The sequence below is a fragment of the Leptidea sinapis genome, chromosome 8, assembly GCF_905404315.1.
Source record: "Leptidea sinapis chromosome 8, ilLepSina1.1, whole genome shotgun sequence".
NCBI lineage: Eukaryota > Metazoa > Arthropoda > Insecta > Lepidoptera > Pieridae > Leptidea > Leptidea sinapis.
Genome location: NC_066272.1, coordinates 10878002 through 10892048, shown reverse-complemented (window position 1 = coordinate 10892048; position 14047 = coordinate 10878002). Strand labels below are relative to the sequence as shown.

The window sequence follows — 14047 nt, the reverse complement described above, 5'->3', positions numbered from 1 at the left end:
AACTTCTGGTTCACAACAATAAGTAGGTCCAACTGTTCAATAATACTTTGTGTGTTGCAGAGAATTTTTGAGATTATGAAAGTCCCAAATCAAGTTGGCTTTAAATACATTGTTAATGTCATATATTTTGTTTAAATATTGCTCATTGAGTATCAGTAGATACAAATAAAATTAGAAAACAAAATTTTATGAACGATGCGGGACTCGAACCCACGACCTCTGGCGTTCATACCAGTGCTCTACCAACAAATCTTGTATACTTTGCTTAACTCTCAGGTTGTGGCTTCATCGACAGGATCTACTTTACAGTTGATAACCTGCCTCAACCCAAATATTTGCATATAAGGAAATTGACTTGAGATGTCGCTCTTGTAAATCTAAATAATTTGTTGTTTTTAAAGTGATAACCCTCACTTCTAGAATTAATAGACAAAATACAAAACTTAAAAAAGTCAGTACATTACTTAAAAACCATAACATAACAATGCAGTTTGTACATCCTACGAGTAATAGTAGGACGCAGTAGAGCAAAAGAAATTCCGAAGACCTATAGGGCTCGATTTCCAATTATTCGTAATTATGTAGGCAACAAGATATGAAAATTAAATATTAAAAAAAAGTAGGTACTTACGATCTGGTTTGTCTTGAGCAACGTCGTAGTTCCGCAGCGAACACGCAAAACTCCCCGAACGTAAGGATCAGAGATTTCCTTCGAGCGCATTGACGGGCGCAGACCAGCATTTCAAAAACTGCGAAAAAACAAACTCAAATGAAGAACATCCTTTTATTGTACCAGTCTCTTTATCGTTATTTTCATTCAGTTTCGGAATCCATTATTGTGCGTGCGCAAACCACAAAGAAGCGGGCAAGGCATGTTTAGTTGATATTAATATATTTTTTTATATAAGGGGCAAATGGGCTAGAGGCTGACGTGATGAGGAGTGGTGAGGCAACCTCCCATGGACATCCGAAATAACAGATGTAATTGTAAAATATAAGTTATTGATTCCACAAAATGGCTGTGCGAGGCAAGAAATTTCTAGCAAAACGCGCGGTTGTGGAATGTCCACCTTCGCACGACACGCCACAAGTTAGGATATCATCCCCACCATCTGGATGTGTGGCGGTCCACAGTGCGGTTTTCTAGGAGCTTTCTTCCACGTACTACAAAGCTGTGGAATGAACTTCCTTGTGCGGTGTTTCCGGGATGATACGACATGGGTACCTTCAAAAAAAGCGCGTACACCTTCCTTAAAGGCCAGCAACGCTCTTGTGATTCCTCTGGTGTTGCGAGAGAATGTGGGCGGCGGTGATCACTTAACACCAGGTGACCCGTACGCTCGTTTGTCCTCCTATTCCATAAAATAAAAAAAAATGTCAGACGTCAACGTGATGTTGGGGGTATTTAGCATTTAACCGTAAGCCGGTGGTGGAATTCGGCCGGTGCAATCAACCATACTCACTCCCCGTGATAAATGCAGTAGAAGAATTTAAATTTCTGTAATAAAACCGCAAATAAATCAATAATTATTTTAAGGTCGGGATTAGAGGACGGGCAGTACCTACTCAGCTCTGATGACGTCGGAAACATTAACAACGGTGTGTGGATCGAGCTTCAAGTCTTGCTAAGACAACAGTACTTGGTTACTTAGTCACCTTATCAAGCATCGTATCTTGATATACCTGTGCCGATAAAGTTAATCGCAGGCAATTGAGGAGGTGAATGAGACACTTGGTTTTAAAGTAAATAATCTTTTGCGTAACGAAAAAAAAAGACAAAAAGTATTAAATTTACTTTGCCCAATGTAAAACAACTATTATTATCACAGAGTATAAACTCGATTATCTGCTGTTCTATTCTCCTATTTGAGAAGCTTCTATAGTTTTGAGTATAAATTCGATCAACCTGCTGTTGTACTCTGTTGTCTATTTAGGAAGGTCTGCTATTGTTTGATGGAAATAATTAACAATTTTGAGGAGGCAGGGTAGACAGGTGTCTACTCTTTGGCTCGCGAGTAGATTTTGAGGACCACGTCCGCATCTACGCGTGTGTATAAGGGTCCCACAGTGGTGGCGCAAAAACGGATCATCTCATGGGCTGCGTCCAAACGGCAATTGAGGACGTGCTTGCACAGATCCCCTCCGTTGAAATCTATTCGTGGGTGATTTCAACGGGCACATACTACGCAGGGCGATGTGTGCACAATTTTACATAGGCGTTTGGTCTATCACAGTTGGTCGAGCTGCCAACGCGGCGTTTAGACACACGCCGTCCTTATTGGATCTTCTGCGACTACACATTACGGTAGTTACCAGGTCTCCTTCGACGTCCCCCCTCTTGTAACGTCCCACCATTGCCTGATCAGGAATGTAGCGCCTATTCGGCACATGCGTCGCAGAACACCAGCGACAGCCGCTCTTGGCACTACAAGTCAGCAGATCGTAATAGGGTGTAATCCTTTTTTGTATTTCCCAGTGTCTGTGCCTTTGCAGTGGCTGAATTGATAACAGGGCAGGGATACTTTAATACCAAGCTATGTAATACCGACCGGTGTAAGATCTTAGCCCTGGTTAAACGGGCATATCAAACGTAGTTATACCTCGTTGAGAGCTTTAGGAAAATAAAACGATTAAGACAAATTTTCACGATGTCACATCGACATAATATACCATTAAAATATAATTAACTCCATTGAGTTAGTTGATAAATCTCGCTTAAGTGTGGAGCGGCGACTTATAATATATTTTTAAACAAATATTCAAGATTATTGCTTTTCTATGCACACAAGCGCTGTTTTATGTCGATAAAAAAATATTTATCTTTTTAATAACTATACTAACGATGCTGATTAAATACATAATTACAAATATCTTGAAGAACATTAATTAAGAATACTAGTAAAAAATTTTATAATCATTATTACCGTATTTTTGTATCACTGATGTTAACTGAGGCATAAATTATATGTTTACTCTGCTTATATATTAACTGCGATGCATAATTAATTGTGGTTTGTTAATTAGGTTATTGTATACTAATAAATGGAGAGCTGTTTTTTTCCTTCGGTTAAACTGCGAAAACTACTGTACGGATTGGAATAATTGTTTGAGAGAAGATTTTAGTATATTATGCTTTTTGATGATTACTTATCCGGAACCTATATATAGAACCGCCGCCCACACTCTTTTGCAACACCAGAGGAATCACAAGAGCGTTGCCGGCCTTTAAGGAAAGTGTACGCGCTTTTTTTTAAGGTACCCATGTCGTATTGTCCCGGAAACACCGCACAAAGAAGCTCATTCCACAGCGTCGTAGTACGAGGAAGAAAGCTCCTTGAAAACCGCTCTGTGGAGGACCGCCACACATCCAGATGGTGGAGATGATATCCTAACTTGTGGCGTGTCGTGCGAAGGTGGAATTCGGCGGCAGGAATCTGGTTAAACACCTCTTCGGAACACTCCCCGTGATAAATGCAGTAGAAGACACACAATGAAGCGACGTCTCTACGCAACGCCAAGTGATCCAGCCGTTCACAGACCACTGGGTCCCCGACAATTTGAGCGCCAGACCAGAGATGACAGCAATACTCCATGTGTGGCTTTGTAGAGCGCTAGAATGTGGGCCGGCTTGAAGTATTGCCGTGCTCTATTGATGACGCCCAGCTTCTTCGAAGCCAATTTGGCTTTGCCCTCCAGATGGCTACGAAATTGGCAATCGCTCGAGATTTCGAGACCCAGTATTCTGATAATAGGCGAGGCTTTAAGGGAAGCGTTGTTCTAAGCATGATTGGAAAAATGCCATCCGGCCCGCTCGACATCCTGACGTCCAACGAAAACAGAGCTCGCCTAACAGTTTTCTGTCTGAACTGTACTTCAGGCATAGAGCTCTGACACCGCGGGATGGTCGGCGGTGTTTTTCCGTTGTCGTCAAGAGTCGAGTTGGAGGCGAAAAGAGTGCACAAGAGATCGGCTTTCTCTTTTGCCGTATGGGCCAGGGTGTCATTCCTCATGTGCAACGGCGGCAGGGACGGCTGGTTTAAGTTACCAAGAGCAGTTTTCGACAACGACCAGAACTTGCGTGTTCCGGTGGGATAACTGGAAAGCTGCTCGCCGATTTTGACGACGTACTTTAATTTCGCAAGGGCGATTTGCCGCTTAAAAATCTGGAGGCACGGTTATATATCCTCTAAAGAACTTTGCAGTTCAGATCCTTTGTGCCCAGCGCCGCAACCCAAGTTCGATACGCCTGTTTTTTGCAGTCACATGCTGCTTTAACTGACGCATCGAACCAGGGCTGTGATCTGCCACCGATCGGTACTACAGAGCTTGGTATTAAAATATCCATGCCCTGTAGTATCACATCGGCTACTGCACCGGCGCAGGCACTAGGATCATCCGAAGGAAAATAAACCTTGTCCCAAGGGTAGGATGCAAAAAACAACGCGGCGGGTCGCTGGTGGTCTGCGACGTTGGCGTCGGATAGGCACTACACTCCTGACCAGGCAATGGTCGGACGTTCCGAGAGGGCCGTCGACAAAGACCTGGTAACCATCGGGATGTGTAGTCAGCAGAAGATCTAATAAGGACGGCATGTGGCTATCCACATCCGGGAGCCGCGTTGGCGACTCAACCAATTGGGACAGACCATACGCCAATGCAAAATTATGCACAGATCGCCCTGCGTAGTCTGTGGTGCGTGAAGTCGAGTGATGTCTTCTGGGGGTTAAATTTGGCACGGTTCAATTCCGCGACTTTCTCAAGAAAGGACGATAGAAGACACAAGTTTCTCCCGGCACTGGTCGACGATTTCCCGAGAGAGACCTGCATGGCCCGTGTATAAGGCATCATGGGCCGCCGCCCATCTATGTCTTAGGTATACCAGAAGACCGCCTGCCGATCGATATTCTTTTGTATATCTATCTATATATAAAAATGAATTGCTTTTCGTTAGTCTCGCTAAAACTCGAGAACGGCTCGACCGATTTGGCAAATTTAGGTCTTGAATTATTAAGGTTTAAAAGGTGAATAAATAGGAAAATGCTGCTAAATTAAATAAAAACAACAAATTTGTTTTTCCTTTCATGTGTCCATACATAATTTCTATGAGAGAATTTATTGACGCACCGTTTGACAGTTCTGTTGTGAAACAATTTCATTACGACAGCAGGGTGCATATTTTACGAAGTAATTTTTGATGTTATGATATATTATTGACAAATTCATATAAAAACATTATTTTCTTTATTATATACAGAACAACATCTGTCGGGTCAGCTAGTATTCTAATAATTCAATCAATATCATTTCATTACATATGACAATTCATATAGTGAGCGGGCGCGAAGTACATAGTTTATATCGCAAAACAACGTTTTCCGGGTTAGCGCTTGTATGCTAACTTTATAACTGAACCTTTAATAATAATATGTCTAAGCTATCTTAAACTTTACTAAACTAAATAAAACTGGCAAAAGAATGGGGTTTATAAGTAACGTAAAAAGTAATGTTTTAAATTAACTTTTAACATGAAAATTACAAGACTTAAAATTACTTCCTTGTGCGGTGTTTCCGGGACGATACGACATGGGTACCTTCAAAAAAAGCGCGTACACCTTCCTTAAAGGCCGGCAACGCTCCTGTGATTCCTCTGGTGTTGCAATAGATTGTGGGCGGCGGTGATCACTTAACAACAGGTGACCCGTAGGCTCGTTTATCCTCCTATTCCATAAAAAAAAATTACAAGAGTCTTATTAGGGAAACTACATTTGGCCTGTATATAGCAGACCTTACAGGTTATATACAATACAACGATTTCAAATTCAATGTTTTTATTAAAAAAAACACATTCCAAAAGGAATGCCTCAGACCTGACAAGAACGAGCGCAACACACTCAGCGGGCTTCTTTTTTTTATAAAAATAGGGTAACAATGTAAAATCGTACAATAAAATTTATTATTTAATAGCCTATTGGCAATCAGTGTTATCATTAAGAAAGACATTTATGTTATAGTAACCCATACCACACAAATGTTTTTAAACGCTTTTTATTAGCTTCACCTGTATGTATATTTATTTGTAACCGACTCATTTGGGCGCGATTTTGACTCACCAGATTTCGTACAAACTTCGTAGATTTATTTAGGACCGAAGATTTTTGTTATGAAATATAATTTTCATCTATCGTCTATAAGGCAGGAATTGATGTTAATTTTAAATTTTAAAATTAATTTTCTATTATTTAGTTAGGTTTTTTAGCTACTATTTATTGACAATTATTTTGAATTTCGTAATACATTTGTTCGTTATCGATCATGTAAGTTACTTCGTGTTCTCGTACAAACGTTATTGCGACCACAACCGGTCGCGGTGGTGAGATCATTGCTACGAGCTACGCAGTTAGTTAATATAGCCCGCCTGCCGCCTGCAGTCCGCGCCGTATCACATATGCATTATTTGTTTTATAATTATGTTGTACCACACACCTACAACACACGAGTGTATATACGCGTACCTAGACATGTGTACGATATTGTAGTGCTCTCAAGAGGTGATGCCCTGGGCTAATTTAATTATAGACTATTCTGGAACTGAAAATTGGTGAAGAGGTAGTAGTACACTGTGGAGCCCCGAGTGTCGGGAGGCTCCTTTGCACAGGATGCCGGCTAGATTATGGGTACCACAACGGCGCCTATTTCTGCCGTGAAGCAGTAATGTGTAAGCATTATTGTGTTTCAAACTGAAGGGCGCCGTAGCTAGTGAAATTACTGGGCAAATGAGACTTAACATCTCACGTTTCTACGAGCTCAATTTTTGGGTTTCTCAAGAATCCTGAGCGGCACTGCATTCTAATGGGGAGTGCGTATCAATGACAAAAAATGATAGTGGACTTTTACGGTATTGAATGTGAAATATTTTTCTGTAAGTACAAACTATCAAAAGTAACTCAAGTCATGTGTTACAATATCAATGAGTACAAGTTTATCGATAACACTAACACGATAAAAGTGGCCGCAATGACTTCGATAACTCAAATTTGTACATTCAAACAGCAGTTTTATGATTCAACACTCATTGAAGGTCGTATCGAGCAGCGGAGAGTCACTTGTAGTGTGTGTATCACCTTTAATACACATATGCACACCCTCATATATGCCCAAAACACCGTACAACTGCAATTCGTGGCAGCTTTCGGTATGCTTCCACGAATTGTTGGAATAATATCCCGCCTCCCATACGGAACTGCGTTAGTTTAGGGCTATTTAAATTAAAATACAAGGAATATCTCATTAATGTCCAAAAATCAATTTAAAATATTAAAAAAAATATTTGTAGTGTGTAGCAATGGCAAGTTTAAAAGATTAATTCAAGTTTAATTGTATTGTTCCTGAAAAAAATTATCAGTTGCTTTAGTTTTTATTTTAGATCCTAGTTTCACTATTTTTTGTGCTCTGTGCTCATAGAGAATTAATAGTTTGTAAACCTTCGTGTGATAGGACTGCGCGTTAGTAGCGCTCTCTGGGTTTCCACGGAAGACCAGCGTTGTGGATTCTTTCGAAACCAACCAACCAACTATGCTAAGTTGGGGGCCCATTGGCGTCATTAGATCATAATTAGAATAGTATAACTTTTAAGAACTGTAATGTTCATCGCTTGCTCACGAGTGAAACAACTAATCTTTACTATGTAGCACTACACCCGGAAACGCAACCAATAGCCGATTAGAACTGCCTTCCGCTGTACTGTGCATTCCTTATATAGCACTCAACGTCACACGGTTAATGTCACTGTCGATGTCGTGACAGTGACAATGATAGTTAACACATACTCTGTTAAGACTAGATGTCAGTACACTACAAGAACTATAATCAGAATGTATAATGACGTCAATTAACATTTTTTCTTTCTTTCTTTCTCATCTCTCCAACTAGTATGTTAATAGTTGCATACTCTAATAAAGGAGCTTATAATCCCAGTCAGACTTGTCGATAATTAATACCCGAACCTCCATCGATCAGTGATTGGTTGCCTCCAGCCGGTACTCTGTCATTGCTTCCAGCTGGGTTGACTCACAGGTGACGTGTTGCGAGTTATCTCAAGCCATCGATGAGTCTTCTTTGAAACACATTAGGGTCACAAAATATATCAACCAGTAACACATGATATCATCGATTCTGATGATGGTTGCTCCTTGTGCCCAACGCGCGACATGATAACATGTCGTCACTGCCTTGCTTAAACGACTTATGTCGGACATTCAAGCAGGTTTGAATTTGAGTCAAGTTTGAATCATAACGTAGGAATCATATCCCAGTAGATATATTTGTTTTTTTAAGCTGATGATCTACCTAGTGCTATGATCCGAGTGGTAACGCATCATAAAACGAATTAAGGTGGATATAGCGTCCCAAAGTCACACGTTGTCGAACACCCTCGCTTTGTATAAGGTACTTTTTGTATATAAACTTTTACTGGGCAAATGACACTTGACAACTTATTTCTCAAAGTGACGAGCGCAGTTGTAGTGCAGCTCAGAATTTTTGGGTTCTTCAATAATACCCAGCGGCACTGCATTGTAATGGATAGGGCGTATCAATTACCAACAGCTGAACGTCCCGCTCGTCTCGTCCATAATTTACATTAAAAAAAACTATTTATTTATTTATTCATAATTTGCGTTACATGCGACGGAGTGACTAAAAAAATCGTGAAAGTATTTTATTTAACTGATTATCACATTCCCCTCGTATGGCATATCAATGCACTGCAAAGAGGCAGGCATACATAAAAAAAATTGAAGTTGATGAAGATATAAGCCCACCGGTCACCTGGTGGTAGGTGATCACCTTTCAGCCACACTCTCCTGCTGTTGCAACACCAAACTATGAGCATTGCCGGCATTTTATGTGACTCTACGCGCTTTTATATTGACACACTTTTACACAAATTACCTTGCCCCTAACTAGGCATATAGCCTGTACTATGGGTGCAAGACAACAATATATTTAATACAATATACTTACTTAAACATACATAAATACATATAAACATCCATGACTCGGAAACAAACATCCATATTCATCATATAAATGATTGCACCTACTATTCGAACCCGGGATCTCTAGCTTAGTAGTCAGGGTCACTAACCATTCGGCTACATGGATCGTCATATGGTTCTGACAACTCAAGAAATTTTATTCCACAGATTGGTTATACGTGAACGATCCTTAAGCATCGAACTATAGAGAAGGGTCACAGGAGGTGTATTACCAAAATCGAAAGCCGAAGTTTCGGTCCGAAACGAAAGAACGTCGAACTTCGAATTAAATCCTATTACCAAAGTACTTCGGATCCGAATAGTGCGGACGGATTTCGTATCAGAACCATATACATAACCATATAAAGCGCAGTTGTAGTTACGATCATAATAATGTCAAGTTAATTTGGGAATTAGGTAAACGAAAGACAAAATGTCTTATCGCGATCTTCGTATCGATATTCGGATTCGAAACTTTCGTAATAGGAAAACATACGATCCGTCAACCGAAACTTCGTATTTCGATTTTGGTAATAGGGCTCCAGATTTAGATAGAAGGTGTGGTACTCACCCTGCGTCTTAGTCGGATAGAGCTCGATGTCGTTGAAGAGACTCTGTACACGGTGGGCGGGCGCGGGCTGATCCGAGGGCCCGATGCGGCACTGCCACGCGCTCGCCACCTCCCTGTGACACACACAATACACTACAATCTCTAATTGAAACTTCATAGAATAAATAGTAGTTAAAAAAAATAATAGCATTGTTGAATTAAACATTCTCCTTCATATTCGAAAATTTCCTAATATTAGATAAATCGCTGAAAAATAATAATGGTTGAAATTTAAAATTAACATAAATTCCTGCCTTACAGACAATAAATGAAAATTGTATTAGTTAACAAAAATCTTATTGTGCAAATTGAAAAATGGAATAATTCTATCAAAATTAATGTATTGTCATCGGTCCTCGATAAATCTACGAAGTTTGAACGAAATCTGGCAGTTAGTTACAAAGAAACATACATACAGGTGGAGCTAATAAAAAGCGTGTAATAATGAAAGCACAATATGTAACAGTACATTTACCACGATTGTGTATCCCTATATTTCGACGCAAGCCAATCGCTGAATCACGACGCTTGCAACTACATCGAAAAATCTAAATAAATGTGGTGATCATACCGTTATGAATGCTAACATACCCGCATCTTAAACATAATAATATTTATTTATAAGAAAAGGATTAAGTGAATATATAATACACGTGTGTTATCCCTTATTAGCTTTCCCTTATAAACACAAAGTTAAATTCGAAGTATTCATAATTGCTGTGGTTCAGGACATTGACTTTGTATCACTAGGACACGAAAGGAACTGCAGATTAGTACGGCTAGGTGCGACACATACTTGCCCCAAGTCTTGGTAAAAATCGCGAAAAACGTCTCGCACGATAACGCGTCCATTTAGAACGAAAGTGTATTTGAAAGATTTAAATGAAGACCTGCAGAGTCATTCGTTAAACAGCAAAGACCTATCACTTTATGACTCTTGTTTCATAGGACGGTCCAGCCTAGCGAAACTCTCTAAGAAATAACCGATTCACTTCGATTGTATGAAACGTACAGTCATTGATAAGATTAACAGATGACAGCTATAATCTTGTAAAAAACGGAGATAGCCGAAATCCACTACGTTTTAGGCAACTGTTCGCTCTCAAACTTAGCCGGATTATACTTCGTCGACATATATTGTAAATACTATTTCAAACTTATTTCAAAACACTGTACGATTCATCTAAATTTCAATTTAAATTTACTCAGGCAGTCCCGCCCCTTATTACACCCTTTAGGGCGGTCGAGTGTCGTCCGGGAGGCACTAGTTCAAGTGAAGGAAAAACACCTTGGGGAATGCATGGTCGATTCCCAACGTAATCGTAAATAATAAACAATAACATAAGCGAACCTCTAGGAGGTCTCGTTTACAGAGGCCCAGACATAACAAAACATTCCTCTTGCTGGATCACGTTACCATAAGCGACCGCCGCCATGAGCTTGTTGACTGTTCGCAGTTCCCACGTGAAGCTCACCGGCTGTTTCTTGCAATGCTCCGTCAGAGCCCACGGCCGAACACGATACCTCGCCCACGCGGTCAAACACTGCGGCATATTGTAAAATTCACATACACCAGGCTCACACACAGCCCTGGTTCAATGAAGACGAAACTGGCGCACCGTGAGTTCTGTACAAATTTATAGATCTACAATTTTTTTTATTATTATATCTGCAATCAGTCCCCAAACTATGAGCACATGTGTTTGACATCTAGGATTTTGTTGGAAGAGTGGTCCATCGACCTTTCTTCCCTTTACTTTAAAGTCCAATTTGACAATGCCATCTCGCTTGAGTCTCTTTGGGTGCTTTTAAGTTAGTAACTCCACTGCCAATGGGTTTGGATGAATTGCTAGGCGTTCTTTGTAATTTTAAGAATGTTGTTCGATTTCTTCCTTTATTGTTCTTAATGAAGTTCATTGTTTTTTAGATTTACAATTTACGCATTTATTTCTCTGTATGTATGTGACGTTGACTTTGAACTTAACTCCTTCCAAATTGCATTATCTGTTCCGGCAAGTGACGTGATACGATGACAGTACAAAATCATGATCATCAGTCAGTATGAATAAAATGTAGAGATGCCATGCCGAACTTTTATACGATATAAAGGCACCTCTATATCAGACAAGTTCGAGAATAGAGCAACCATAATATAATTTCACAAATAGGCTGTACGAGACAAAATGCAAGCCATCAATCCGGGAGAATTTCGTATTTAGTATTTTGCTGGTACCTGAACAACTAGTCTGACCACGTGATATTCTCCGTTGAAGGTGCAAAGAAAATCCACACTTCTAAGAAACGCCAACAAGCCGATTGGAGATGACTTGATCGTAGATGATTCGAGCCACTCCTCGTTGAATGCGGTCTAAGGGAAGATGCTGGTACTGGGGAGCGCCCGCTCAGGGAAGGTTATTTGCGAGTGTCATATTTTTTATGACAGTAAGGGACAAGACGAGCAGGACGTTCAGCTGATGGTTATTCATACGCCCTGCCCATTACAGTGCCGCTCAGGATTATTGAAAAAACCCAAAAATTCTGAACGGCACTAGAAGGACCCGGAATTTGGTATTTACAACATTATTTTGTCTTTTACTTCTTATAGCAAGGCGCCGTTACAATCTTTTAGGTATGGTATTCGACAGAAGATGAGTTGTTGTATCTATCGATAGTACAATGTGTGAACATACGACCTAGCATGTAAGTGACTGGGGAATAAATATCCTTACACTTTAACAATCATTGCTCTTCTGTTTTTTTAACACCGAAACATATGTGTGATGGCGGTATAGTGTTTTACTTTTATGAGTTGGAGATACTGGTATTGTTTATTTGCATAAAATAATACATCAGAAAAATATGATACTACTAGCTGACCCGACAGACGTTGTTCTGTACATTAATAAAAATTAAATACTGTTTTCTATGAATTTGCCGATAATAATAATATTTCAGAACATCAAGAATTATTTCTTAAAAAATGATCCCAGTTGTTATAATGAAATTGTTTCACAGCGGAACTGTCAAACCGTACGTCACTAAATTCTCTCATAGAAAATATGTCCATACAAAAAAAATATTGAAAATAAAAATAATTATGGGTCCTAAATCGAAATAAAAACTATCCCATCTCTCAAGTTGGACCAAACTGCACTCCATGAAGTAATCCCAATTAAAATCCGTTCATTAGTTTAGGAGTCCATCGCGGACAAACAACGTGTCACGTAATTTATATATATTAAGATATATCAGCCAGTTTCTACCCATTCTGATGTCTATACTAATCCTCGTGTTACGGTGAAAATGCAATACATTACCGCAAATCTGGCACTACGCAGTCGTCCCTGTCTACACTGAACTCAAGTGGCCAACCATTGCATTCACAACGAACAGCATTATCACTAGCAGTCACAACACACAGACAACACGCCATTATTATGGTGAACTTGAAAAAAAACATAACCATCGCGAAACGATTCAAATACCTAATCAATATGAACGACAAACAAAATCTAATTGATACTGGAGATGTTCCATTACGAGCTATATGACGTGAGATATAGTTCTCTCGGTCTGCGAGTTGTGGCCTGTACGATAACCCAAGGGTCATATAGCAGCCACAAACACGGACATTACTGTTCTACACGGATAACAAACGAAAACAATACAATTTACAATATCTGTATCGCGAGTTATAAATATTTATCATAAGCTTTGTTGATAAACTATTGGAGTGTTCCGAAGAGCTGTTTAACCTGATTCCTGCCGCCGAATTCCACCTTCGCACGACACGCCACAAGTTAGGATATCATCCCCATCATCTGGATGTGTGGCGGTCCTCCACAGTGCGGTTTTCAAGGAGCTTTCTTCCACGTATTACAAAGCTGTGGAATGAGCTTCCTTGTGCGGTGTTTCCGGGACGATACGACATGGGTACCTTCAAAAAACGCGCGTACACCTTCCTTAAAGGCCAGCAACGCACCTGTGATTTCTCTGGTGTTGCAAGAGATTGTGGGCGGCGGTGATCACTTAACAACAGGTGATCCGTACGCTCGTTTGTCCTCCTATTCCATAAAAAAAAATTAAATTAATAAAACCGAGCCACGCGGTGCTTTGGATTATTCCTGCAAAATTGACGAACTGCCCGAGTTGTTGTGCTCAAAACATAAACCGTTAACCCTTGTTTCACCCTCTTGTAAATAACATTGTAATTCATTTCATTCATTCATTCAGAGTTATAGATGAAGCCAGAACCTGAAAGTTGAACAAAGCATACAAGATTTTATGACGATAAGTCACTCGAACGGTTAGCTCACTTAGACGAGCACTCGCACGGAACGCGAGAGGTCGTGTGTTCGAGGCCCGCATCGTTCACAAATTTTGTTTTCAAAATTTATTTGCA

General features: G+C 40.0%; 2 protein-coding genes across 6 annotated transcripts in view; both read right to left on the bottom strand.

Annotated features, from left to right (window-relative positions):
* LOC126965679 (rab-like protein 6) overlaps window positions 1–14047 on the bottom strand; it is a 339766-nt gene that overhangs the window by 210091 nt on the left and 115628 nt on the right. The gene's annotated exons all lie outside the window — the stretch shown is intronic.
* The window catches only part of LOC126965665 (uncharacterized), a 105466-nt gene that overhangs the window by 39461 nt on the left and 51958 nt on the right, over window positions 1–14047 (bottom strand). For all 5 annotated transcript variants that reach the window (XM_050809378.1, XM_050809374.1, XM_050809376.1 and 2 more), the window contains exons 3-4: window positions 9607–9719; window positions 632–749 (exon numbers count right to left, since the gene is read on the bottom strand). In XM_050809378.1, coding sequence (XP_050665335.1) covers window positions 632–749; window positions 9607–9719 — 231 coding nt within the window. The remainder of the gene's footprint in view (window positions 1–631; window positions 750–9606; window positions 9720–14047) is intronic.